Source organism: Bactrocera neohumeralis, chromosome 3, assembly GCF_024586455.1.
Source record: "Bactrocera neohumeralis isolate Rockhampton chromosome 3, APGP_CSIRO_Bneo_wtdbg2-racon-allhic-juicebox.fasta_v2, whole genome shotgun sequence".
NCBI lineage: Eukaryota > Metazoa > Arthropoda > Insecta > Diptera > Tephritidae > Bactrocera > Bactrocera neohumeralis.
The window spans coordinates 78386721-78413736 of record NC_065920.1 but is presented as its reverse complement, the minus strand read 5'-3'; the positions used below and the strand labels follow the sequence as shown (position 1 = coordinate 78413736).

General features: G+C 37.4%; 7 protein-coding genes across 7 annotated transcripts in view; 2 read left to right on the top strand and 5 right to left on the bottom strand.

Annotated features, from left to right (window-relative positions):
* LOC126753192 (40S ribosomal protein S8) overlaps window positions 1-27016 on the bottom strand; it is a 390246-nt gene that overhangs the window by 146005 nt on the left and 217225 nt on the right. The window lies entirely within an intron of this gene.
* LOC126753180 (centaurin-gamma-1A) overlaps window positions 1-27016 on the bottom strand; it is a 297283-nt gene that overhangs the window by 131704 nt on the left and 138563 nt on the right. The gene's annotated exons all lie outside the window — the stretch shown is intronic.
* On the bottom strand, window positions 4678-5618 carry LOC126753190 (uncharacterized). Its single transcript, XM_050464428.1, has 2 exons — window positions 5348-5618; window positions 4678-5290 (listed from the first exon to the last, which is right to left on the bottom strand). Exons 1-2 carry the CDS (start codon window positions 5590-5592, stop codon window positions 4744-4746), a joined length of 792 nt encoding a protein of 263 aa, XP_050320385.1. The 5' UTR covers window positions 5593-5618; the 3' UTR covers window positions 4678-4743.
* Window positions 6096-7222, bottom strand: LOC126753187 (uncharacterized). The gene is made up of 3 exons (XM_050464424.1): window positions 7035-7222; window positions 6812-6965; window positions 6096-6736 (listed from the first exon to the last, which is right to left on the bottom strand). The coding sequence occupies exons 1-3, from the start codon at window positions 7171-7173 to the stop codon at window positions 6142-6144; spliced, it is 888 nt and encodes a 295-aa protein (XP_050320381.1). The 5' UTR covers window positions 7174-7222; the 3' UTR covers window positions 6096-6141.
* LOC126753188 (uncharacterized) lies at window positions 7731-8806 on the bottom strand. Its single transcript, XM_050464425.1, has 3 exons — window positions 8674-8806; window positions 8435-8591; window positions 7731-8364 (listed from the first exon to the last, which is right to left on the bottom strand). The coding sequence occupies exons 1-3, from the start codon at window positions 8774-8776 to the stop codon at window positions 7788-7790; spliced, it is 837 nt and encodes a 278-aa protein (XP_050320382.1). The 5' UTR covers window positions 8777-8806; the 3' UTR covers window positions 7731-7787.
* On the top strand, window positions 13202-14245 carry LOC126753191 (uncharacterized). Its single transcript, XM_050464429.1, has 2 exons — window positions 13202-13322; window positions 13471-14245. The coding sequence occupies exons 1-2, from the start codon at window positions 13253-13255 to the stop codon at window positions 14169-14171; spliced, it is 771 nt and encodes a 256-aa protein (XP_050320386.1). The 5' UTR covers window positions 13202-13252; the 3' UTR covers window positions 14172-14245.
* Window positions 15277-17699, top strand: LOC126753189 (uncharacterized). Its single transcript, XM_050464427.1, has 2 exons — window positions 15277-15390; window positions 16870-17699. Exons 1-2 carry the CDS (start codon window positions 15318-15320, stop codon window positions 17586-17588), a joined length of 792 nt encoding a protein of 263 aa, XP_050320384.1. The 5' UTR covers window positions 15277-15317; the 3' UTR covers window positions 17589-17699.

The window sequence follows — 27016 nt, the reverse complement described above, 5'->3', positions numbered from 1 at the left end:
GCTGTCAAACTGCAATATCAGTGAAAAATAATAATCAAATGTTATTTGAAAGGCAGTTGAGAAAAAGACGTAATTACCTAGTATATTTTAAAAATAAAATATTTGTTATAAAATAAAAGATAATTTGCGGCTATCTCAAAAAATCGTCATATTCTCTTTTTTTCTCCTAATATTTGATTATGGTTTCCCATTAGGAAACGTAGGACATTGTATAAAATCATAACGGGGTTTTGAAAAGGAACGCTGCAAAAGTATACCAAAAAGGACAGCAAACGACGCCATATTTTTCCCTCTCTTTTGACATTTCTCTTCAGTAAGGTTTGCCATTTCATCATGGAAAGATATACGATACAACAACGAGTCGAAATTATTAAAATTTACTACCGAAATTCGAAGTCAGTGGACTCAACTTTAAGAGCGGTATGTTCAATTTATGGTCGTCATAATCGTCCCGTCAGATCAACAATTGAGCGTCTAGTGGAAAAATTTGAATGCACAGACACCGTGAAAAATGTTCCATGCCAGTGAGATGAAACGAGACGTGCCCGTAGTGTCGAGAATATTGCTGCCGCTAGCGCATTGAGGAAGACCCAAATCAGTCCCTTATACGTCGTTGTCAAGCGTAGGGCATCTCTGTGACGTTGTTGTGGCGAATTTCCCGAAAAGATCTTGACCTACATTCTTACAAGATCAAATTGAAGAACTGAAGCCGCTTGACCACCAGAATCCTCGTATGTTCGTGAATTGGGCTGAGCAACAACTTGGAAACGATCCGGACTTTCATCGAAAAATCATCTTCAGCGATGAGGATCATTTCTGGCTGAATGGCTTCGTCAATAAGCAAAATATGCGTCATTGGTCCAGCGGCAATTCACAACTACTCCATGAGTCACCATTGCATCCCGAAAAAATTACGGTTTGGTGCGGTTTATGGGTCAGCGGCGTCATTGGGCCGTACTTCTTCCGTGGTCATCAAGACCGGCACGTTCCTGCGAATGAGAATGGGAATCGCTACCGAATATTTTTGGCCCGAATTGGATGATGTTTGGTGAACATGTTATCTCACGAAATGGCCCAGTCAATTGGTCGCCTCAGTCGTGCGATTTGACGCCGTTAGACTATTTCCTGTGGGACTACGTCAAATCTATGGTCTAAAATCGAACGTAAAATTGCAGGAAAAGTGGGTTCGGCGTCTGGATTTCTGCAAGCATGCCCGCGCAATGTAACAGAAATCGAGTTCCATACATAATAGCCGGATCTTTTGTATTTATAAACGATATTATAGCTTCGTTGCAACCGAAGTTTACGTTTTCTCTTGTTTTCTGAAAGGTTTTCGAAAAAACCCATTATAGAAAAATTGCTAAACAGTACCATTCCTATGCTAAATATTCATACATAGATATGACTTTTCGCAATAAATCGTAATTAAAGCAGCAATCTAATCGGATTTGTATTCAAAACAAAATGTGTACCAAAATACAGACGTCAAATCGCAAGCGGACTATCAAGCGTGCAAGAAGACAAAACCCCGAAGCTGCCAGCGGGATGTCCAAGGATTTTGACACACACAACAATCACACCTTTGTTGCCGCAATATTTGTACTTATGGTAACAGCCTGCATTTCGGGCACAACCGCGCAATGGGCTGGCGGCAGCACACTCGAAATAAATAGAGGAAATAGCGAATACTAACGAAGGTGCTGGACCGTGCGCACAGTATGTGTCCCAGGCAGCCTGATTTAGTCGACCCAATTGTTGCTGCCGACTGCTGTTAGTTCGTCGGTCTGTTGTCCGTGTGTGCAGTAAGGTTGACAATGACAGTAATACCGACGACAGAAGCTGCTTAGTCAATGCAAGGCGAGAATGCGCATTGACAGTCGAGAGAAAGCAGCAGTGCAAATTGCAGTAAAACTTGAATGAAGTACTGTATATGGAATCTCAAAAGGACGAACTTGTATCATTTCAGCAGAAACAGTATTTCTATGTGTAGAGGCATAAATTTTTTCAACTTTTGCACATTGTTTAGACACAATTTATGTGGTTTATCCTAAAAATACACGTTTTACGACCTTACCATTTTAAGATACTCATAAAACTGTCAATAACTAATATTTAACTGATTACTGTCCGTTCGAAATCAATTGATTCACTCATTAAATTATTTCATCATCTCAACAGTCCGCTTTCCTGTCTGCCATTCACAAATGTCAACTAAAATCTGAAACGCCTAGCTCTTCAGTAGCTTGAAGTCGTAAAACCATAGGACATTTTCATCACCTCAAAGTGCGCCAAAGACAACCAACCGCTACATTTGCCTCAATCGTGTAACCTTTTGGTGTTCTCTCTTTCTTGGCAAGGTGTTCATTTGTATTTATCTACATTATCTTGTATAATACATTCTTTACTTTTATTTAGCGGCACTTTATGTAACCCTCAGCAAGAAAACTGCACGCTGCGGCCGCAGCAACTGCCCATATTGGCCCATAAATTGCAAATGAAATGAGCCAAGACGAATCAGTGCAAGCTGCTGTCGTGCCAGAAAAGGAATTCTTCCTTCAATTTCGTTGGTTACACTTTTATTTCTCTATTTAGGCGACGTTGCGTCATATGTTCTTTCTGTCGTGTGTTAAATGTCGCAATTGTTGGCAGTTATTACGCTGACTACTTTATGATTCGCGTTTGTTTCATACTAAATTAAGAGCCAATGTGGGTGATCCACTGTACGAGGCTGCTTTTAGAAAGCCGCACAAGCGTAGAATTACCTGAATTGGAAAGTATATGTAATGTCACATATAGGATACATACCACCTGCTTATTTGGTTATTATAGTTGTATTTTCTCGTGGATCACTTACCTGAAAGAAGGAAAAATATATTTTTAGATTTCAACAAAGTTTATGGTAAATAGAAACAAGTAAGGAAATGTTAAGTTCGGGTGTAACCGAACATTTTATATTAATCGGTTAATTTTGCTAAGATAACTTACATACTGACCGATATGTTCGGTATAAAGCCAACTGAAAGTTTGAAATATGTGGTATATGGCAGATAGGGGTAGTTTTGACACGATTTTATATAATTTTGACATTGGATATTTCGCCTTCTCACTTTAGCTCGCCTTCAAACGGATGTTCTTAGGCTATCCAGAGGATACTTGGTCAAAGACCGTATGTAAGTCATGAGCTGCTTGAGCCATATGTAAAAGTATCGTTTCTGGCAACTCCCAAGTGAATGGCGATCAGAGAACTTTCCTCACTTGCGTGAACTTCTACACATGACTCCATCATCCAACTTGATATTTTTTGAAATTTTTGGAAAAAAAAAATTTTAAACTCGGCCATTGCGACACCATTTCCAGTGACCCCTCGGAAGAAAGATGTGCCGCGTTGGCAGGATAGCTTCTTACAGGATAATCCAAAGTGACAAAAATACGTGTTTTCTTTAAAACCTTAACTTAGAACTTGGACGAAGGAAAAAAAACTGAAAATTAGATTTATGGCAGACAATTTTACAAAATAATGAAAACTTCAGTGAAAATTTTGCAACATTTTTTTTTCAAATAGTTGTAATCGAAAAAAAATCTTTCGTCCAAGTTTTTAAGGGTTGTATCTCAAAGACCTGTGTAAAATTTCATGAAGAAAGTTGAGTAGTTCTCGAAAAATCTTGCCAACCGCCTTCAAAAACAGTTTCGAGAAGAACGCTTTTGAAGACGGCGCACTTAGCCTAGCTAGCCCCGAGCGATTCGATTTTTTTAAGCCCGTAAACTCATGTGACTTGTTAATTAGTGCTTGATTTGTATACTGGAAAGTGAGAAATCAGATAGAATTTAAAGTTGTGTTAAAAGGAAAGTAGGCGTAGTTGTCATCCGATTTCGCTAAATTTGGTTTAAATCGGTGATATATGTGGGCGGTGCCATGCCCGTCGGCCAATTTTGACACCTGCTCCTATAAAGTTCTCTTGCGATATCCTGGATGTAAAATTGAAGGTGTTTCACGCATTTAGTTATTGCTCTGACGCACTTTTAGTAGATTTTACAAAACCGTTATGTGGGGAGTGATCACGGTTATCATCCGACTTCATCCATTTTTACACTGTCGCGCTGTTTTTACACACGCGATTTTGGTGTAGCAGCTTTAGTGGCTTAGGAGATTAACCTTTTAGAGGGCGAAGCCTCGCCCAATTTTTAGCTCAAAGGTGCCACTTGCTACTGCAATTCTCTGTGCCAAATTATAATTTTCTAATTTTAGTTATTTCACTTTATAGGTTTCCGATTAATGGCGTTTTGTGTTCGTAGCACTGGTCCGATTAGGCCCATGGACGAACTCAACTTCTCCCAATTTGACGAGGGAACTCTTTACACTTGTTTTTACTAAAGTTATCGCTCGACAGTCACTCGTAATTCAATTTGTCTCGTCATCCTGATCATCATTTACGCATAATAGTATAACTCGATGTCTTTTCCCGATTAACTTTAGGTGATACAAACAACCGTTAGGTGAACAAAACTATTATGCTCTGTAACAACATGTTCCAAGTCTATTTAACTTAATTTTAAATCTTAATGCGCTTTTGATGAACAATTATATTCGCAGAAGTTATTACTTAGCGTAAGAGGAGGCAGATCGTTCACCTCATCACTACGTAGCGCCATCTATATAAAATTAACAATACTTTAGACTACGTTTTTGATGTTTATTCAAATCTTCAAATCTTATAAATTCCATATTTCTATATATGTAATTATCTAGCAAAGTGTCTCCTGTGGCAATGAGCCTTCTATAACGCCAAATAGTAATGCCAGAAACCCAACCATTGGCACTTTATCCAGCGCTTGGTTTGCCGGTGGTACAACCCAACGCGTTAGTGCCGCATTTACCTCTTCCTGGCTGTCGTTGAGTGTCAGATTTATAAATTCTTCAATCCAAGCGTTGATGAGCTTCGTCTTCAACGTGCTATTCATGATACCGGTCAACTTCGACTCCACTGCGCCCAACTCTGATGTTACCTTGAATTTGGTCATCCTCAGGCTGCCCGTGAGCTTGGGACGCACTATGAAAGTGCCATAAATGCGCAAGTTCTTCAAAGCCAAATGCAGTGTGCCATCGCCATAGACACGCACTGAGGGACCAAAGAGCTTAGTTTTCATATCAGCTTTATAAAGGCCGCTGAACAAAATTTCGGGGAAAACCAAATCGTACCTCACTCTTTGCAGTATGTTGTTGAAATGGAGGTCCTGCACATCGAAAACGTCCAGACCGCTGATGTTGAGATTGGTGACATTGCCACGTATGCTGTCGGGAAGAGATCAAATGAATATGTTGCTGTGCTACATTCAACGTTCTACTTACGCTGAATTATCCGTGGTCAAATCCATTTCGCGGTAGGCGGTTTGTAAAGGTGCTAATGGTGGTATGCCCGCTGGCGCATAACCACAAGGCATTTGCAAGCGCAAAAACTCCACAAATTCACGTAGATCATCGTCGAATAGGCTGCGTGCCTCAATTTCTAATTCCTCAGACGAACCGCCATCCTGCAAAGCCTGACTGCCTTGGAGGAGCAACAGCGCGCAGAAAGCGAAAATAAACTTGTGCATTTCGGTCAACTGTGTTGGATTAACTGATTGTACATAAAAATAGCGCGTTTAGTAATATACGGTACTTGAAACACCTGTTCTTTTGCTTATCTCAAGTTGAAAGTGCTAAAGTGATAAGGGAAAGAATTCGCTACTGGTTTATACTTAGTGGCAGCGTGGCCATAAAATTCGGATTACCAACAGTTTCGATTACTGCCAAACTAAAATAGCAAGCAGCATAAATTGTATGAACAGCGTCGAGGGGTGCGCGAAAGCGCTGATTTCGGAGAAAAAGCTTTTTGTAAGCAAATATAAGAAAGTTTAGAGATTGATTTCGACAAATTATATTATGCTTTAAGAGTTCCATTTCAGCGAGCACCAAAAGAGTACAGCGTAATACTGAACCCGAGTCGACCAAAAAATGTATTGCCACAAGCCTTTAAGAACTGATACTTCTACCAAATATACTTCAAGTTTAGCAAGTCCTAAAACATAAATTCCAGAACACGCAATATAAACAAACATTTTTTGTTACACAGCATATTAATATTTATTTAAACCAAAATATATTTAAGCCCAAGGATCTTCGGGAGCCACACAATTGGTCTCAATGGGATCATCTTCACTGGTACCACTGTCGCTGGACAAAATCGAATCGAGAAGAGTCCAGAAATCATTACCCTTAAGCATTTGGTTCACACGTGGCACTACAGTGTTCTCAATGCTATCCGTGATCAATTGTTGGTTGTCATTAATGCCAGATTCGATAAAGCTCGCGAGTTTGTCATTAAGCAGTTTGTTCCATTTACTTTCACCGAAAATACCGGTGATTTCAGAATTGGCACTCTCTAAGGTGATGGTAGCCCTCAACGAAGTGATTTTGGTGGATCCCCACAAGATAGGGATCTTGTATTTCAAGGTACCAGCAATACGCAAATTTTTCAAACCAAAGTCCAACGAACCATCACCTTCGTATTGCACGGAGAGACCGAGCTGACGCAAAGCATCCAGAATCGTGTTAGTGGTGTAGTGTGGTGCTGAGGCACGAATATTCTTGAAGGTGATATCGAAAGTGACCTTGGACAAAATTATGTTCAGCTTGAATCTATTGATATTGAAATCATCTAAACCATCCACACGGAAACGGGTGAGTTGATCAAAGGTTCTGGTGCAATCAAGTAAGAGAAGAATGCAAATGTAGAAAAATGATTAGTTCGAAACATGTAAGGAGTATACTCACTCTACAATGCCACTTTCGAAGTGTACATCGACTTCGCTCTTCTTTAATGGCGCTAGTGGGGGAATGCCGTATTTTGGGAAGCCGCAAGGCATTTGCTTTTGGAATCTGCGAATCATGCGACGTACCTGCCATGACAAGATGAACGAAGGTGCAACTGTCGAGGCAAAATTGGATATCTGGGTCAGAGTTACTTAAGATTTGAAAGATCAATATAGTTACTTACTTTCTTGAGTGCCATCCTCATTCTCGTAGACCACTTCGATTTCACCGTCTTCAGTGAATGGCGATAGCCCGAAGCCAGGACTTTTTATTGTGGCCGCAAAAGCGACGGCTGCGAAAGCCAAAACCAAGAAATACTTCATGCTTGAAACTGTGCTATAGACTGCTTGACAAACCTTTGAAACAGTAAGTAAACAATCGAACGACTGATTTCTGCACAGCTGCGCCCTTAGCTTTTATATGTTTCTATGTGGAATACAGACATTTCGAATGATTGTTTACTTTGGATTAACTGATTTACCGCGTTATCAGATTGGACTGATTAAGTGGCAAAGTCAGATTTATGACCAATTCATTAATATGGGCAATTTTATAATTAAGTCATATAAATTTATGCTATTTTTGTTTCCAACCTAAAGCGAGAAAGAGTGCTGATGCTCTTTAAATCACGTGATCATGTGATTTATTTATTAAAATTTCTATTTTTATAATTGAGTTTTAAGAAACCACGATATTTTTGTTTTCAACTTAAAGATAAAAAAAGCTGATGCAGGCGACAATAACAATACAGCAATCCCTAAAATCACGTGAACATGTGACAGCTGACAATATCAGAGTTATGAGAGTTTTGAAACTTTATGTCGCGGCTCAGCTTTATGCTATAACTTAACAAGAAAGCGTGGGAAAAAAACTAGCATCGTACATTTCTAATTCCTTTATTTTTCTTCACATTTCACAAAATCAAATAGCACAAGCACTACTCCAGAGCCAACCATGGTGCTGGCGTTGGGTAGCACTTGTTACTGGAGCCTGTCATTTGACCCAACAACCACCAAATTTTGTGACCCTTGAGATAGGCATTGATGCGTGGCACGAGAGTGCTTTCAATTTTCTCGCTAATTTCATTTTGATTGCCATTGATGTAGGCGGGGATGATACTTTCGATCTTATCGTTGAGGAAGCGATTAAATTTGCCATCACCCAAAATACCGCCAATACTTGAGCTTACACCACCGAGAGTGACCTTAGCTTCGAAATTGTAAATCTTGATGGAGCCCCAGAAGAGCGGCATCTTATATTTGAATCTACCCTCAATGGAGAGATCCTGTAAGGCGAATTTCAATGGGCCCGTACCCTCATAACGCACTGACATGCCCAAACTACGCATCATGTCAACGAATGTGTCCGTGTTGTAGATTTGAGCGGTGGCCTTCAACTCCTTGAAGACGAAATGGTAGATAACCCTCTTTTTGAATGTGTAGCTAACTTTCATTTTCTTGATGTCCATGCGGTCCAAACCATCGAAGCGGAAGCGGATGAATTGGAGTATGGAGCTGTAAGTAGTTCATTGGTTACGGCGTTGCATTAACAAACAAAGCGCAGTTTCAGACGTTCGTTACTTACTCAACTACTGATCTAGATAATTCTAGGTTCAGCTCGGCATTAGTGTATGGTGCTAGCGGTGGAATGCCCAGATCAGGCCAACCACAAGGCATTTGCTCCATAAAGTTTCTTACCGCTTTTTTGGCTTGCGAGTTGAGGATCAAACCACGATCCTGTCCTGCTTGGAGATAACACATAGATAAATATGGAGGGAAAGAGATGCAGATATTGTAATGTAAGAGTATAACAAATGTACGCACCCTCTTCCCATGATATGTCCCATTCATTTTCACCCAGGTTCTCAGCTTCATTGGCGGCAGCCAAAGCGAGAAAGCCGAACAAAAGAAAGAAAACTATGCGCATTTTCTTTCTATAAAATTAAATACTCGTGTGCCAAGACTTTGTAGCTCGATAATGCCTAAGTGGCGCATGCTTTGGTTTATATAGCCCACCAAAACTCCCAACACCAAAAAAAAACTAAGTCGAGGCAATAACCTGAAAGCTTTTAGCTACATATTGTTATATTTTCCTTAAAGAATTCAAGGGCTGTCTTCATAAATTACTTTTATAACGCCTAACGGAAATCTAATCCTCGGTGATACTGTTGGGTTATCGATGGTTTAGTGCCACCTTCGTAGAGTTCAAGTGTTCGTATCATGATTTAGTTGATATGGGTTTTCAAAATATGTTTATATTTTTTACTCGAAATACCCCCCATAACCATATCACTGATAAAGATTGCATTTGATTTATAGTATTGTTGGAAACGCAAAACAGTTAAGTAAGGACATTGGCGCCGAGTAAGCGACCCCCAAAAGTAACTGTGGGTTATTATAAGAGGCGATGCGGATATTGGTAGAGTGGGGATCATCTGTGATAAATTCGAGGACTATATCCTTCAATACCAAGGAGAACAAGTTATTGTTTGGTTAAATTTCTAATTTAGAATATAATAATTTATAACTATTAATGAACATCTGTTCGGTATACCATATACCACTCCATTTATGGAGTGGTATACAGTCTAATTGCACGATAAGGCGGATTAAGTAAATGCCATTCTTAATTGACCAATATTTTCAAAACATTCCATTAGCGAATGCAACTTATTGAAACAATATGAATAGTGTTGGCGTAAATTACTTTATTGTAACTGTAGGGTAATATATCAAAAATGCACTTTACGCAAGTCTAGTAATAAATTTAAGATTAAGATTGATCGCTCATATTTGACGATTAAGAAATTTATGTTTCGGCATGAGTTCACTGTTAGGAATTCTATTGCGTTTTAAAGCTATATCAAACATTTTTTTTCTTTTTATAGCGTTTATTAAGGACCCAGGTGTTTTTTCGGAGAGAATTGATACAATATACATATATTCATCTCCACTTTTTAAGGCTTCTTCATCTGTCTATCTATCAGACAAGAAACTGATCATTTTTCAGAATCGCCGATATCGGATCACTATGGGATAAAGCCGTCATACACAATGATCCATCAAAGTCAGGTCCTTGCAGAGGAAAATATTTTATTTGACAAGAAATTTGACATATATTATTATACAAGGAAACGCTACAATCTTCGAACAAATTTTTCATATCGGAACCTTTATGACATATAACCAGAAGCTATTAAATATGAACATATTCTCCTCTGCAAACTACCGGTGTTGCAACATAGAGTCGTAAACTTCTGAGCATCTGATTCTATCACAACACAGCAATCTGCAGACAGAGACTCTTGAAACCATATATACGCTATTAGTATTTGTCGGAGTGCTAGGCCTTTGTGAGTCAAAATTAAACTCTTTCTTGCACATTCTTCCATGATAAAAGAAATACTACTGTAAAGGAGATTATACTTTCGTTGCTGCCATTTTTTCTTGTTGATGTTAGTCAGTGATGTCGGTGGGATCAGAACGTAACGTTAAAGGTCGCTGTGGGGGAAACGTCAGGTTGCATCGCAGGAAGCCCTTTTTTAAGAATTAGAAGTAATCTGCCATCATGTGATGATCCCATAAACATTGATAACTTTTCTACATCACTTTCAGATCCTAATTGAACCGCTCTCTCTGCTCATCACTATAATTTCCAAAATAAAACGAAAATTTATAAAGATTATTCGAAGATAGTTGAACCCGATAATCAAATGTGCTCCTAGATTCTGACAATTTTTCAGCATATTTTGCGCAATTTTTTCACAATTTAGTACTTAGTGGTTTCCTAGGAAATTTTCGACTATCAAGACAAACCTTTTCCAAGTTTCAATTTCCGGAACAGTTAAAACCTTGATATAACATGTATCTTTCTTTCCACACTTTTCCATACTTCCATTTTCAAATTTTCCATATAAAATAATATCCATCCTTCCACGTCCCACAAAATTGTTTCATCTCTCCTAACTTGATCATGTATCAAATCACTAAGTTCATACTCTCTTCTGTAGATGTTGCAACCTCTTATTCACATCTATTGGTAGACGGTACCGATACATGGGGATTAGGCGATATCAATGTTTCTGAGTAGTCCGTTGGAATTGAAAATGAAAGCGAGATTTTCATTGACTAAAAAATTACGCGAAAAAGGTGCGCAGAACCCTAATCATGACTGGAAAACTTATTTTTTCTTACTAGCAAGACCACATTCAATATTTTACAGAATATGGTTGTAATCTGGAGGCTCGATATTATCAAAATTTGCTAAGAAACCCAGATCAACAAAAATTATTTTTGGTTTAGTAAAGCTGTGCTATCAATTACATACATTGGATTTTTATATATGTATGATCCTAATTGAAAGGATTCAATAATTCTAAGAATTAAAAGAGTATTTTAATTATTTGTTTGTTTTGACAGACCTTGACATTTAATTTTGGCTTACCGTTAAGACAAGCTGATAACGGGACACCTGCTGTAGTTTATAAAAGAATTTCCTTATTAGTATTATCAGAACAGGTGTTCTACTTTACTGCGAAGTAGCACAGGTGCATATTCAGGTGTTACCAATATTCATGTCCGTATGATTTATGTGAGAAAACCAATTTCGTGTTTTTGGTTGTTTTACGGAAAATATTGCAAAAAAAATAATACCACTTCCGATATTTCAATTTCATCAATCGTTGTTGCGAAGTGGTATATAATGTACATATCATATATAGGTATATGAAGGCGTCCGAACAAGGACACGCCCAGATTCTGTCTTTCTTCAACTATATTCCTGAAAACTGGAATCGCTGCGTTGCAGAGGCTACTCGGGGCGACTTTTTCTGCTCACATACCTACGAAAGAGATTTGGTCGTTAGAGAAGAAGTGCAGTGAGCTTTATCACGGATGAGTCGAAGCTAGGAGGGAATGCTGGAAGGGGCGTTTTCTGTAGGAAACTCTCTGTCAATCTTAGCTTTAGGCTACCGCATCATTGAAGTGGCTGCTATCAAGGTGGCGGTAGACGTACTGCTACGAAATGCAGCCTCTTTCAGTGCGGTAAGCATTCACTTCGACAGTCGAGCGACAATACTTGCGCTGAGCTCGCTAACTGTGCGTTAAAAGTTAGTCAAGGAGTGTTTGTTCTCACTAGAAATAGAACAAAGTTACTTCATCATCAGGCTCGTTTGGGTGCCAGGACACAGCGGAATAGCTGGCTGCAATTCCAATCAGACCCATTCACATCGGAATGGAACCGAATTACGTGTAGATCTCCATTGATGACCAGTTCCTGTGACTGCGAGGTCCTTCTGGTCTAGAGTAGAACGCAAGAGCTCTACTGAATTACTTGACCTGAGCAAAGTTCATCTTGCTGCAATTGAAGTAGTTCTTACTAGACACTGTCCAATAGGGTTGAAAATCTTGTCGGACGCCTGTTGTCAAAGTTGCATGAATCAGGGTGAGGTGGAAACATCTAGGCACTTTCTTCATCATTGTCTAGCTTTTGCAAGACTGAGTCTGAAACATCTTATTAATCTTACCTTCGGAGATCCAGAAGACATAGGAGACAAATTTGTGACTGGCTCAAAGCGCTTTGTCTATCTGTAAGAGTCTTATGATCCAGTACGAAACGTCGTTCTTAGCTGTCCAAGTGAGATTCTCCTTAGGATTGACCTTTTAACCTAACATAAGCAGTTTTGGAATTGTTATTGTCACACATTTTGAGACAACAGTAATATTGGTGTTAGTCGAGTTGTGCGTTCTTTTCGTATTCAACTCGCATACAAAAAAAGAAGGTCTGAAGGAGATGAATGGCTGATGTTCACTTACAAATGGAAGTTTACGCTTCCTCATGGCTTTCAGACTTAAAAATTGACTTTTGTGCCGAAGGAAAAGCAGGAAAATTTTGATTTTATGATGAGACCAATCCTCATTTTTGTCGATTAAGCGAAACACCGAAGTTCTTTCTTTCTTTATCGAAATTAAATTAGTCTTTTTCGCAGTAAAATTGTCAAGTAAAACGTTGAAAATACGCTCGCATATAAGAAACAAAACATAGCCTTTGCCTACTTCAAATGTAGTGCGGCTGTATATCAAATTAGATTTAAAGCTCTTTCAATTATTTTTTATTGTAATCCGATAAGGAAATCCTCACACTTGCAGCCGAATGTGGTTAATAAATTGTAGTACAGTACCGTTAATGGATTTACTGAATAATAATGAACAAGTGAACGAAGACAGATTATTAATTTTTATTATTAGATTTGTGATTTATGTTTTATTTGCATCGGATTTTGCTTTATGACCGATTAGCAGTTTCGGCCTTTGAAGTATTCGTTCAATTCTATAAAAGCCCTTACCACGTCTGAAGAAAGCGTAGTTAGAGAACTGTTAATCGTGTGAGCAGTTAGTATTTACAATGAAAATCGCAATATTCCTTTTGGCCCTCGTTGGTTTGGCGACAGCCACACAAGTCGCTGAAACATATGGTAAGCACGCATCACACAGTCGATATGTTTAAGGTTAGGATCAGCAGATTATTTAACTTAGATCTATGTATATAACGTAGCAGATCACAGAACTGTTTGAAAAACACAACGCAGTTTTAATTTATCCTCTCATCCTATCTTAATCCAGCCGATCGTTCGCTCTCGAGCACCGCTGTCAACGTTATCGAGAACATGCGTGATCAGATGCCCTGTGGTTTCCCTGGAGTCGGCATTCCCCCACTTGCTCCACTCAAGATTCCACACAAGGAAGTCAATATCGACACCGAGGCCTTGCAATTACAGGGTGTTGTTGAAAACTTCCGTTTGAACGGTATGGACGATTTCGATATTGATGAGATGAAGATCAATGCGGTCACTAGCAAAGTGAACTTCCTTTTCACTTTCCGCAATGTGAATGTCGATACAGAGTACGATTTACGTTTGCTGTTGAAAAAAGCTGGCTTCACCATCAACTTGGTCGGCAGTGGTCCAGCCAAGTTTGCTGTTAAAAACATTAGTGTCAAGGGTGTTGTCAAGTACTCATTGGGTCTACTGACCGGTAAATTGAAGTTGAAGACCTTGGAAATACGCACACACATCGGCGAAGTTGAGTCCGACATTGAGGGTATCATGGGTGAAGGTGACATAAATGAGAAGCTCAACGAATATTTGGCTGAAATTGTCGAGGCGGCTGTTAATGACAATGAAGATTTGATTACCGAAACCATCGAATCTCTGGCTGTACCAAAGGTGAACAGTGCTTTGGGTGACATGTCTTTGGCTGACATGATTGCTGCTGTGGGCGGTAATAGCGATGAGAAGGACAAGTGTATACCACCTACTTACTAAATAATGTGAGGAGTATATTTCTTGTTTGAAATAAAATGTTTATTTAAAATAAAAGCTTTATAAATTACCGGAAATATGTCTAAACGTTTTGTGGGTGGTGACAACAAGGGGTTAGATAAGCATTGGTTTGATGGATTGTTGCTTTTGTAGATTACTTTTTACAATAAATTTTAAAACTTCTAAGTAATAATTGCATAATATATTTTTATTTTTTGTTTTATTACAACAACATCCCATCGACTGAAGTGTAGAAAGTGGAGAGCGAAAGTTCCGCATACTGCAATGTTTACTGTTAGAGCACTAACAATGAACTAATAATATTAACTTTAAGCACTCGCCAACCTTTAATCGCTTGAAAGCAGAAATCAATGAAGCTTTTTTGCAAGCAAGCTTTTTGGAAGAGATGAACGTCTCTTAAAAAATTTAAGCTTTTGAAATATCGTTTACCAGATCTTTCTTTTTGGCGATAATCCTATCAGAATATATGCGTTATATGTTTTTTTAACTAGGTAGTGACTCTGCCTCCGAGCTAAGTAAAACACAAAGCAGTTCCAGAAGAAAAGAAGAAGAAGAGATGCAAGCTTCTTGAGAGTTTTACAGCTTTTTAGGAGCTTTAGAGCTTTATGCTTGTGTTAGTATACATTTTTTGATTGTATTTCAGAATAAATACCTTTATTGAGTCATTTAACAATATCCCTAATCCACATGATAAGGAAATTCTCTTATCGAGCGTTATCGTTTACTCGCAAGATTTTCACGTGATAATCCAGGTGATTTGCGAATGTTTGCCTGACAGCAATCGATAATTTTATGGGACGCACGAGTGATTTGGATTGTCTTAATGACTTTGTTTATTTGGCGAACTTGCACCTGCGGATCTTAACGACATTGGACCAATAACAATAACAAAACTTCGTGCGATTTATCAGCTTAACGAATAGCTTAGCGCTATTGATAAACCGCTAATAATATAACAAAACGCTGGAATGAAATATTTATTACAAAAAACGTATAAAAAATAGGAAGAAATGTGTTTATCTTTGGCAGAAAGTGCGCAGCTTATAAAACCAAGCGAGCCGCCAGCAAAGCCATTTAGTTTCCTTGCTGTATCCGTGGCGAACGCATAGCGACGAAGTGATTTTCAAAATGAAGTTCCTGTTGGTGTTATTGGCGCTTGTTGCAGCAGCATACAGTTACGAGTTTCAGGAGCGTTTGAACGGTGAGTTTGCCTGCCAACAAACACAACGTTGGTAATCGGTTAGCGAAACTTGAACTTGTTCATGTAGGAAGTTTAAGTGTGCACACGTTTTGTGAAAGTCGTAGGCGCTGAGCTTTTCGTGGTTGTGCTCACACTCATAAATTGGATATGGATATGTAGCAGTTATGATTTCCGAAACTAAATAAATCTTTAACATTGATTTAATTTGAAGTGTGTGGGGGTTTCGCCAGGAAATGTTGTGTTGTTTTGTTGAACAAATATCAATTTAAGTTACGAGAATTCTTATAAGCTGAGAGTTTAGAGATCCTTCCTAAAATTCTTGAAATATTGGGTAGTCGAATAAGTCTTTTCGTATTTTTTTAAGGAACTTAACAATCATCATCAAAAGGTTTTCAACCATTTAAAAATGGATGCCTACAAAACGAAGCTCGATGTATGGGTACCCAATGAATTGTCTGTGAAAAATTTAATGGACCTAATTAACATCTATGATTCTTTGCTGAAATGAAATGAAATCGAACTATTTTTGAAGCATATTGTAACAGGAGACGAAAATCGGATCAAATACGAAAGTAATGTGCGAAGAAGAGCATGGTCCAAGCGTGGATTGGCCAAGGATTGACGCCTCGAAAGGTTATGCTGAGTGTTTGGTTATATTGGAAAGGATTCATCCACTATGCGCTGCTCCAGCCTGGTCGAACGATTGATTTTACATTTTACTGTCAACAACTGATAAGATTGGAGCAAGCAATCGCAAAAAACGCCAAGAACTGATCAACAGAAAGGGCTTCTTCTTCAATCAGGACAACGCTAGATCCCACACATCTTTGATGACTTTGCAATAACTGGGAGAGATGGCTGGAGTAAAGTTGGCTTCAAGAGAAGGCTGTGAAAATTATTTGTCGCAGTTTTTCGGTAAGAAACCTGAAAAGTTTTACACTGATGGAATAATGTCTCTAGCGCAAAAATGGCAAAAAGTGGTCGACCAAAATGGTACATATTTGGTCATTAAAGTTTCGTTTTAGAAATACGAAAAGACTTTTTCGACTACCCTATATTTTTCTTCAACTTCTTCGATTAGAGATATATTTGAATATAGAATTTTAGGATGTTGTTTCAAAGGATAAAAAAATATTTTGCGCTGAATGGGCAAAAGAAAATTGTAGAGATTCTTAGCAACAATTTTGCCAAATTTAGTTTTTGGTACTTTCGATATCGTGCCTAAATCTCTGACTCTAAAAATTATACGTGCAATTTCTTAGCAAGAACCTCGAAACAACAACGATATAGTATTATTTTTTTAGCGATTCATTGAGTAATTCGAGATAAGGCACATTTCAATTTTAAGGCTCATTTATTTTTACATATTATCGGTCGGGCAATAAATCACGCAGTATAATTTTAACATTCGTTTTGAAGATTACCGATACAATACAATGGTCAATAAACCGTAAAAAACTCTTTACTTTCTTCCAACAGGTTACGATCGCTCCATATCCAGTCAAATAAACGATTATATTGCGAAGATACGCACGCAAATGCCATGTGGTTTCCCAGGGCTCGGGCTGGGACCATTGTCTCCGGCACGTCTCTCACACCGCAATATCGCGCTCAACTCAAGTGGTTTAGCGTTGTCAGGCGAAATCGACGATTTCACACTTTACGGACTGGACGACTTTGACTTCTCGGTAAAGATCAGTGTACTGCTCAGCCGAGTCACTTTCAATTTCCATTGGCATAAAATACATTTCGTTACCGACTATAAAATGGACATGAACACTGGCAACCGAATAAATGCGGGACGCAATGGTGGCGCCAAGTTTGCCATTGAGGATTTGAAAATTGTCGGCTCGGCCAAATACAGCATTATCGGCAAGGTGCGCTTGAGGGAGTTCAAGGTTAGCGCCACCGTCGGTGATGTGAATTCGGAAATAGAAAATTTGTCCAAGATCAAAATTGTTAACAAAAAGTTGAACCAGATCATTGAGGAGTGGATCTTGTTGGCGGTGAATGAGAACACCAGTGAAATGGAGGAGATGGCGAATGACTTTGTAGTGCCATATGTTAATGACTTAATAGGAGATGCGACGTTGATTGACATAATAGCGAAAATTGGTGGTGGTGATGGTGGAAATGGCAGTGGTGGGGAATCAGAGGAATGTTTTCCAGCAGTAGTAGCGTTGACCGACGCAATATAAAATTGCACGAACCAAAGACATAGTTACGTAGAAATATTTGAAGCAGCTCAGGGCGCAAGTAGTAGAGCTAAAATTTTATGAAAAACTTTCTGAAGTTTATGAAAAATATTGCATTTAAAAATAAAATAAAGATGAAATAAAATAAGTTAAAAATAATAAAATAATACTTTTTATTTAAACGGTTAATTATGTAGGATTTTCGAAAATTCGAATATTTGCATATACAGTCGTGGACAGAGAAATGGCACACTTTGAGCATGTAAGGAGAAAAAAATAAATAAAAGCCGTTACCGTTAAAAGTTGTGGAAATCAAGTCATACATTAACGTAGAAAATTATTGCGATGCACTTATTTAATAGAACCAAAAACTGATTTGAATATATTTTTTTAAAGTGTGCTACTTCTCTGCCCATGACTCTCCTCTGTATTTGAAAATATTCTCAAACAATTTTAAGTTGATCCGGCAAATAGTTTCGGAGTTATAAACGTATTCGCCAGAATTTTTTAACTTAGTGGCATCGGTAACCAAAACTTTAACCGCTTTTTCTTGAAACGCTATTTTTAGATTCGGATAAGAAAGTTTCTCCGAAACGGCTGAATGAAAACCGTGAAATTTCACGAACTTTTTAGATATGTGCTCGATAATAATTTTGAATTTTTAAACTACTCTATAGTGTAAATTTTTCACAAAAAAAAAATTTTGTTTGGGAGGCCCCTATTTGCTCAATATCGAAATTTTGACCAGTTTTGCGCACAATATCTGTATTCATTTTTCTTTGGTTTTCGGAATTCATATCATTTTAAGCAGAAAAATCTTCCTTGCCGCCAGACAAGTTTTTTCGGCGGTACTCCTTGAGATCGGCTACAGGATCTAGGGAACCCAATTTTTTCCCAATGAATCACCGATTACTAAGTGCATAAAATTCTGCAAATTTGCTTTAATTTTATTTAATTAAAAAAAAAGAGAATGCTCCTTCAAAAATAATTCACGAAAAATATTGCATTGAAAAAAAAATATAATCAGAAATGCAAAATAACGAAACCCATTTTCAAAAATAATGAATCGAAATAAAATGGAACATGAGTAAAAGAAAAAATATTGTTAAAACTGGTTTATATTTTCGCAGAACTTGAAAAAAAAAAAAGATATATATATGTATATGTACATATGTGTTTATTATATATGGTATGCCATACAACGCCAGCCCAAAATTTTTTAGCAAGTAAAAATCCACTTAGCGCATACAACAACCACCAAAAGTACATTTCTGTAGAAACTTCCCAAACACAGGGTACACGCCATAAATATTTGTCTATTGTGAACTGGTTTATAACATGACTGAGCTAATACAGCAACCGCGAAATACAAAAACTAGAAATTACCCCAAGTACAGGGCGTGCAATAAGCGAGAAAATTATAATAAAAAGGAAAATTTCGCGCTCACAACAGAGCACGCAGAGAACGTTTATAAACGTTCTCTGGAGCACGTATACGTTCTCTGACGAAAAAACCAACTGAGGAGATAGGACGAAAGAGACATTATTAATGAAAGCCAAGCCTGCTGTTATTAAATCAGTAAATTGCTTAGAAAATTATTATTTAGAAATTATAAATTTATTTTTCCTGTTATTTTCATAAAAGATTTCCCGCGTCTAAGCTCAGCATTCCCAATTTTAAACTCGAGAACCCGCCAAAAGCTGTATTTAAGGGAAGGAAATAATTTTGCGCTCATCATCTTCAACTCATTCGTTTATATCCTCCCTCCACCATATTTATACTAAAGTATCTCGATTTCAGAGCAAAATCCTTTTTTCAAATACTTGAACTACTTCATTTTTCCTTTTTCTCCAGTTTGTCCACTTGCAAACGCACTTGACGTCTGTCTCCCATATTTTTATTAGCTGAATGTACGCTGAAAGCATTACGTTTTTCAAATGGTCAACCGAGCTGCCGGCTTGCTGGGCATGGATATCAAATAAAATGATGTGAAAAAGATGGAGCTTGCATCTTTCGCGTTCCTTAAAGAATTTCTATCCAAGTGGTCAACTCTTCTTCGTTATCGTTTTCTTGTGGCTTCCCTCTTAAAGTGTTCAAAATAAAAAAGGAAAAGTTTGAATGAATTGAAGGAACCGAAAGCGTTGGCAAAGACAAACGAATGTTTCCAGACATTTTGTAGGGTACTTGAGCTTCTGTGTGATGTGAAGTGCGTTCAGGTGTGAAATATTTCGGGGAAATTCATGTTTAATGGCAACGAAATGGTTAGGTTTATTTTAAGGCCATCAAAGTGGAATGTATGGTTATTGAGTGTAATATAATTAAGATAAATTTTATTAGTTAATTGTTTAGAAACAGCTTTCGGAAATCTATTTTTATACCCTGAGCAAGGCGAATTTTGCTCTAAGTATATACTCTGATGAAAAAATTATCCTAAAACTCAATTAGGCTAAAAGTTGAGATCATCTTAAAGATTCTAATATTTCAGCATGGATGTTGTAATATACTATACAACAACTTGAAACATTGAATCGTACAGCTTTCAAAATTCGTATGAAGCCAAGTAACAGTGAAAACATATGTTCTAGTCATAATTGAAATGTTAAATGGCAATTTGTCAAATTTCGCCCCAGGGCAACAAAAAAGGGCGAAATAAATGAAATTATTTGCTTTCAAAGCGTGTGGGTCCTCGGCTAGACCCCTGCTAAAATGTCTGGCAATAGAAAGTAAAATTTTGATTGAATGAGAAAGTGATGCATATGAGTAAGCAGAAACTGAAGCACATACAATCAGAGCATTATGCTCATGTAAATCTTTTCTGCATACTTTCCAGAAAAGTTCGAGCCATTCACATGTGATTAGGCGAAATATGAGAAGGAAAGGAAGGTGACTGAAATGTACAATATACCGAAGTTTACAAACAAATATTTTTGGTTGTGAGAAATATTTTAATACACAAAATTCGGTACAACCAGACGGCGGTGCAAACAGTGAGCGCTTCTTAGAAGAGAACTAAAATGTCAACGGGTGCGTGAGGCAATTGTGACGTAAATGTTTAAATGTTGGAAGAAAGTGATGAGAGATGTGGATATGAAAATTTTTCCTGATAAATTCATAGCTTATACGAGTAGAAAATTTGAGACACTTTTTGTGAAACTTTTTTTGAATAAGTGATACTGGGTTTTTGACAAAAATATTTGTATTTACTAAATTTAAGAAATTCTCTTGCCAGCTGCCCGTGGTAGAAAATTTAAAAACCATACCATATTTCGACAAGATTGGTCAGAGGAAAGTCTTTGTCACAAAGCAAGTTAAGTGCGAGAAGCATAAAAGAATTGCAACGAAAACGAAATCAAAACGAGCACAAGTGCCGCCGTATATTTTATTAGCAGCAACTGAAGTGACAATAGTCTCAACTAGTCGCCAATTGTAGTGGGATGCCGTTACTCTCAAACAGTTGCTTTTATTCACGGCAGCACAGACAAATAGACAGAATCGCCGAAGACAACGACATCCGGCGCGAAGCTGCCAGAAGATGGCAGCATGCCACCAACGTCCTAGGTGGTCCTAGGCCATGCCGAAACAGTGCTGGTTAATATACATATGTATGTATATAATATATGTAACTAGTCTATGTGTCGCCGCCAAATTCTAGGAAATGAAATGAATATTTATTTGCAGTTGAACTTTGGCTGCGAATAAAGAAAAAACAAAAAAAAACGATTTACATAAAATGTTAGTATTTTTTTCGAATTTGCGACGCGTCACTAAATTGAAATTTATACCCTACGCATTAAGGCTCTGCTGTCGGCAGGCTTGCTTGCCTTTCTTCCAACAAACAATTTTTGGTAAAAAAAAAAATAGTTTCGAAGGATATGTCGTTATATATCTTTCTATAAATGTAATATTAAATTCAATTAAAGACAAAGAAAAATTTTTTGAAATTGATTAAATAAAATAAAATTGAAAAATTTCGAAAAAAATTTAAAAAAAAATTTTAAATTTAAAAAATAAATTTAGAAACAAATTAAAAAAATATATATATTTAGAAAAACAAATTAAAAAAAAAAGAAAATTTAAAAAAATTTAACATGACTTTGCTCATTCTGCTTGAAAGCTTAATAAAAAAAAAATTAACAAAAGACTTTACTTATTCTGCTTGGAAGCTTTTAACGCACTTTATACAAACAGCATACCGCTACTTTCATAAATATTGCTGATTTCCCATTTCTACCAAAATTTTCCATAGTGCCTTTGCTCTCAAAAATCAATTTCCCCACACTCTCTTCGCTCTCACGCTTTAATCACTACTTGCTGTCTGCATGAAAAGCACGCCTACTCGAAATTTCACTTTCTTTTTCATTTGTCACGAACACAAAGGCTAACAGACGGCAGTTACCCGCCATTAGGCAGGTGAAAAAATTCTTGCCCCCACTTCCCCCTCTCCTTAGGGGAAAGTGAATTTCTGTCTAACATGCTTCTCACTTGCCGCGCCAGTTTTCGAACTACCGAAAGTGCATGCCGATTTATTAAAACCACGTTCTGCGCCATCGGTGGCAAGGTGTGTACCAGTGTTGCATGCCGAAGTAGCAGGAAATTTGGCAGTCAAGAGTAGTGCATAATACTTAGTGACAATAACTTATGATCCAATAAAACTGTCTCGCTTCTCGTTTTCTTCGCTTTTCACACTTTTTTCTTTGTGGACTGGCTGCATTGAATTGCCGGAAGCCGTTCAAATTGAAATATTAATCTCTCAAAGCTTGAAGGCAGGTAAGAAGGTTTTAATAAAGTAGAGAGATTCGATAAGCTTTTATGTATTTGAGATTTCCATTTTATTCGAAAATATTTGGAAATAACTTTTAAGTTTGGCACGAAATGTGAAACACCCAGAAGGAAACGTTGGCGACCTCTTCGGTCTGTATATACGCGAGTTAGTCCCTTAGTTTTTGTTATATCGATCTGAAATTTTGCACATGTCTTCTTCTGCGCAAGAAGCTGCTCATATGTCGGAACGGCCGATATTGTTTCACTATAGCATATAGCTGCCATACAAACTGAACGATCGGAATCAAGCGCTTGTACGGATAACTTTTTCATTTGAGGAGATATTTTCACGAAATTTGGCGCAGGTTATTATCTGAGGAAATAGTGTAATCTCCGAAGAAATTGTTCAGATCGGATCACTATAGAATATAGCTGTCATACAAACTGGCCGATCGAAATCAAGTTCTTATAAGGATTTTTTTGTTTTTGTGTTCGTTGCACCCGAAAAAAAATTTTAATTCTCAATGTTAAATATTGCTTTTTAGAATTTTATTTTTCATTCAGAACCATACATCCCGCTAAAATATAAATACGTCCATATATGCCATATAGTTTTATTGTTTATAGCACAGTTTATCATTTATCACGAACAAATCCCATTTATTTTCGCAATATTCAAGTGAAATTTATTATATTGAAAAAAAAAGCAACAACAATAATGCGACTCTGTGGTCACTAATAATAAGTATGTGCTTAACGTCCTAAGAACACTCTCGTGTGAGCAACGCTGGACGACAAAGTCAGCATAAGTGGAGCTGGTTGTTTTGCTCAGAACACTTGAAGTTGACTTAAGAAAAGTTGAAAATGCATGGAAAGCAGCAAAAAGTCACATGAAGGCAGAAGACGACAACAGTTTCAAACTGATTTATGCCGCAACCAGCACAAAACTATTGAACTGAGAATACGCCAGAGAAATAAAAACTTAAAAAGGATGACTGGCAGAGAAATGTGTTGGAGAAATTGAAGGAAAAAGGCAAAACGGAATGCATTCACCAACTCAATAGCGATTTCATGAGCTTTCGATTGTTCAACTGTTAGCAATGCGAGTTCGACAAATATTCCAATACATAACACAGCGCAGATGACAAGTAACACCAGCAGCTTTTATATACAATTTTTTATATATTTTCTACGCCAGAATTGTGTTGGCTTCCTTTTTACTAGCTCACTAACCGAACTTTCTCCCACCACTAACTGTAAAGCATAGTTTGAAAATTTATGAGAATTTGTTTGGTAAACTGGAAACTTTGACCCTCGAAAAGGCAACATTTTTGTGTGTCGGCCAAGTCTGGCAAGTGTGTTCGCTGTACTACATATATATGTACATATATGTGTACCCAACACAATTAAATGTGTTATTGTTGTTGTCTGTGTGCATGGTAAGTGCACATGATTTGTTATTCAACGGAAGTTTTTTCGATGACAGCACAACTACCAAAAATCTAGCGAAAAAGGTATCGAAAAGCGGAGTAATAGGGATTTTCAAAATTGTGTATGGACTATATGCACTCCACTTCACTCTTCGTCCACGGCTTTATTGCGGGGGTGGACAGAACGTCTAAAATGTCAGTGGCATGTAGAATTAATGTATTGCTTGCAATAAAAATGCCAAAACTATTTGAAAGTAAATATTTATAATAGATGCGCAGAATGCAAGCAATTCTGGAATGCTTTTGAAATTTATACGTGTACAGTGTTACCTGGATAAATGTGTCATGAAATTCCATTAAACGCTTAATAGTTGATGCAGACATGGATGGTGAATATGCAGAGCAAGGAAAATTATATAAAAACAAGAAAAAAATATCACAAAAAAAAACTTTGGCATACGAGAACTTGATTTTGGTCGATCGGTTTGTATGGCAGCTATATGCTATAGTGATCCGATCTGAAAAATTGATTCAGGTATTATAGTAATTCCTTGAGTCATAATCTATATGAGATTTCGTGCGGATATCTCGTCAATCAACAAAGTTGTTCTTGATTTTGAACGGTAAGTTTGTATGACAGCTTTATTTTATAATTCTTCAATCTGAACAATTTTTCGGAAATTGTAGCAATTCTTATTATAGTAATCTGTACCAAATTTCTTAAAGCCAGTTTGCCAAATAAGAAAGTTTGCCATACAAGGCCTTGCTTTTGATTGAACGATTTATATGACAGATGTATGCTATAGTAATCCGATATCGGCGCTTCCAACAAATGAGCAGCTTCTTAGGGAGAAAAGGACGTGTGCAAAATTTCAGTGCGATATCTCAAAAGCTAAGGCACAAATTTGCGTGTATAAAGATCGAAAAAGAGTCGATAGCCAAGTCTAAATCAAATAATCTCGTCACGCTGATCATTTATACCAATATAAACTTTATAGGGTCTCCGATGTTTAGCACTTCAAGGCAAACTTAATATAACCTGTTCTGGAATTAAATATACCGTTAGTAATAGAACAACGTTACCTTATGCAACAACACCTCACATATAGTTCCACCATCGCTGCAATTAAAGCCGTCGCTAACTGTGCTAAGACTTGAATTCTAATTTCCCAGCATAGTCGACTTAAGTGCACTTGTGCCACACATCTAATTCAAAGTTTTCCTTTTAGCACAATCTTTAACTAATTAGCGCCGTCCAGGTAACGCTGCAAATCTGGTTCATTACACTGCCGCTCTTCATGCCTGAACTTGTATTGCACTTGTTGGCGTTTCAACGCTCACTACTTTTTTACTACTCACTACACTCATTTACGGGGCTTTACGAGTACCGCTTCAAGTGCCGCCACTCGTTTTATGCCTCAGCCTCAGTCCAATTAGCGTCACGCCAGCGACTACAATGTAATTACCGACCGCAATTGCCACTCGGCGCGAATGTCAGTGAGCAAGTCACACAACCTATTTAATTTTGCGCCAAAATGTATACTACAAATTATTGGCAGTGGTGTGATTTTTGCGCATTCGCCGCGCGAGGCAGGCCGCGCAAACAAACTTAAGCGCCAATTATGTATGAATTTTGCATAGATGAATATTTTTTATAGCTGTCATTAGGGGAATTTTACTGCATCACATCAAATAGGGAGATGTGAAAAATATTTTAATGCACACCGATTCCTGTGGTCTCATATGCGTCTGGGAAGCCAAATAGCAGCAGAAATTTGTAGTGTCAATGGAAGCGAAAATAATTTATGGCGTCCCTGTAGGCGATGGTTCTAGGTTGCACTGATTTTTTTGAATCCAAAAAAATAGTTTTTTTTTCAAAAATTTTACTGTGTATTCTCGAAACTTGTATAAATATAGCCTGAAAAGTTTAAACAAACGATTGAGTTTTTTTTTTTTAATTCCAAAAATCGACGTTTTTTTAGGTGTGCCCCACGTTTGTCGGCAAACATAGGTCAAGAAAATTTCTTCTAAGCTCCTGAACCGACTAACAGGCAATTTTCACACGATCTTCTCAAATACATTTGTCAGGAAAAAATCGAAAAAAAAGACTTTTAATAATAATTTCATTTCGATTTTTTAAGTCACTGTGAAGTGTAATGTTTTTAACAAACATCGCATTTTTTCGGAAAGCCGACATTTTGTTAAAATTTAATAATTTGCCTACTCCTTCCATCAATACTTGTATTCATCTATAATAGTTATTAATTTTTTTTTAGATTCTAGATATTTTTTAGCAGAAAAGTCTTCCTCACTGCAACACAACATTTTTCGAAGGATTTCCTGGTGATTGGTAAAAGGATTAAGGAAATACAATTTTCTTCATAATCAATCGCCGATTGTTAAAGTCCATAAAATTTTGTAAATATGAATGATTTTTATTTCATTTTTATATAAACCGCCACTCAAAAAAATCACAAAGAAACAGGCTTTTACTATTTTTTACTTTTTACTAGTATTAATAATCCTTTAAGGTTACCAAGAACTCTTACTAAAAAATTTCGCAATAATTTTCACTTCCGCGACTAATTTTAACTAACACGGCACTGAATAATTGTCTGACTAACTTTTAAGTACCCTACAGGGTAACTACTCGCTAGTGCTCTTGGTTGCATGTGTAGTAAGTTCACCCGGCAGCAGCCAAAATGCGGCATTTGCGATTTTCATCAGCCACAGCGTTGCATACTTACAGGCGCACTTGACTTGTGCGCTGGTTATGTGGTAATTTGAATTTGTTGTCCTTCGGTTTACTACACGTTTCTGCACTCACGCCATAGACACGTAGAGCTTTGCTCATTTTTCAGTGTATTTTGTGGCATTGGTGGCATGTCAAAACGGTGTTGCAAATACACATACATACACATGTACAAATGAATGTGGGAATGCCGCTCCATTTGCGTAAAGAATTTGTTGGCGTATGAATATGCGAGCATGTGCGATTCTCGGTAGCAATTCAATGCAGAACTTTTCTTGTTATAATGAAAGCGCAGTCATTAAACATGCAACGGTAAATATTGTGGCTTTCGAAAGTTTGGTAATAAAAGCAGGCGTGTAGTAGTTCAAGATGGTTTGAGTTCAATTGAAGACACAGTGGCATAGAATTGAGGAGCTTAGAGAAGTTGTTGGAAATGCCTGGAAGACACTAAAATCTTATTCCATACACATAACCTCAAAAATCCCGG

Coding starts and splice junctions, on each gene's coding strand:
- LOC126753191 (XM_050464429.1), top strand. CDS start 13,253: ATGAAAATCGCAATATTCCTTTTGGCCCTCGTTGGTTTGGCGACAGCC. Junction 13,323..13,470: donor ACAAGTCGCTGAAACATATG/GTAAGCACGCAT, acceptor ATCTTAATCCAG/CCGATCGTTCGCTCTCGAGC.
- LOC126753189 (XM_050464427.1), top strand. CDS start 15,318: ATGAAGTTCCTGTTGGTGTTATTGGCGCTTGTTGCAGCAGCATACAGT. Junction 15,391..16,869: donor GTTTCAGGAGCGTTTGAACG/GTGAGTTTGCCT, acceptor TTCTTCCAACAG/GTTACGATCGCTCCATATCC.
- LOC126753188 (XM_050464425.1), bottom strand. CDS start 8,776: ATGCGCATAGTTTTCTTTCTTTTGTTCGGCTTTCTCGCTTTGGCTGCC. Junction 8,592..8,673: donor GGACATATCATGGGAAGAGG/GTGCGTACATTT, acceptor ATCTCCAAGCAG/GACAGGATCGTGGTTTGATC. Junction 8,365..8,434: donor TTATCTAGATCAGTAGTTGA/GTAAGTAACGAA, acceptor AACTACTTACAG/CTCCATACTCCAATTCATCC.
- LOC126753190 (XM_050464428.1), bottom strand. CDS start 5,592: ATGCACAAGTTTATTTTCGCTTTCTGCGCGCTGTTGCTCCTCCAAGGC. Junction 5,291..5,347: donor TTGACCACGGATAATTCAGC/GTAAGTAGAACG, acceptor TCTTCCCGACAG/CATACGTGGCAATGTCACCA.
- LOC126753187 (XM_050464424.1), bottom strand. CDS start 7,173: ATGAAGTATTTCTTGGTTTTGGCTTTCGCAGCCGTCGCTTTTGCGGCC. Junction 6,966..7,034: donor TGAGGATGGCACTCAAGAAA/GTAAGTAACTAT, acceptor TTGCCTCGACAG/TTGCACCTTCGTTCATCTTG. Junction 6,737..6,811: donor TTCGAAAGTGGCATTGTAGA/GTGAGTATACTC, acceptor TGATTGCACCAG/AACCTTTGATCAACTCACCC.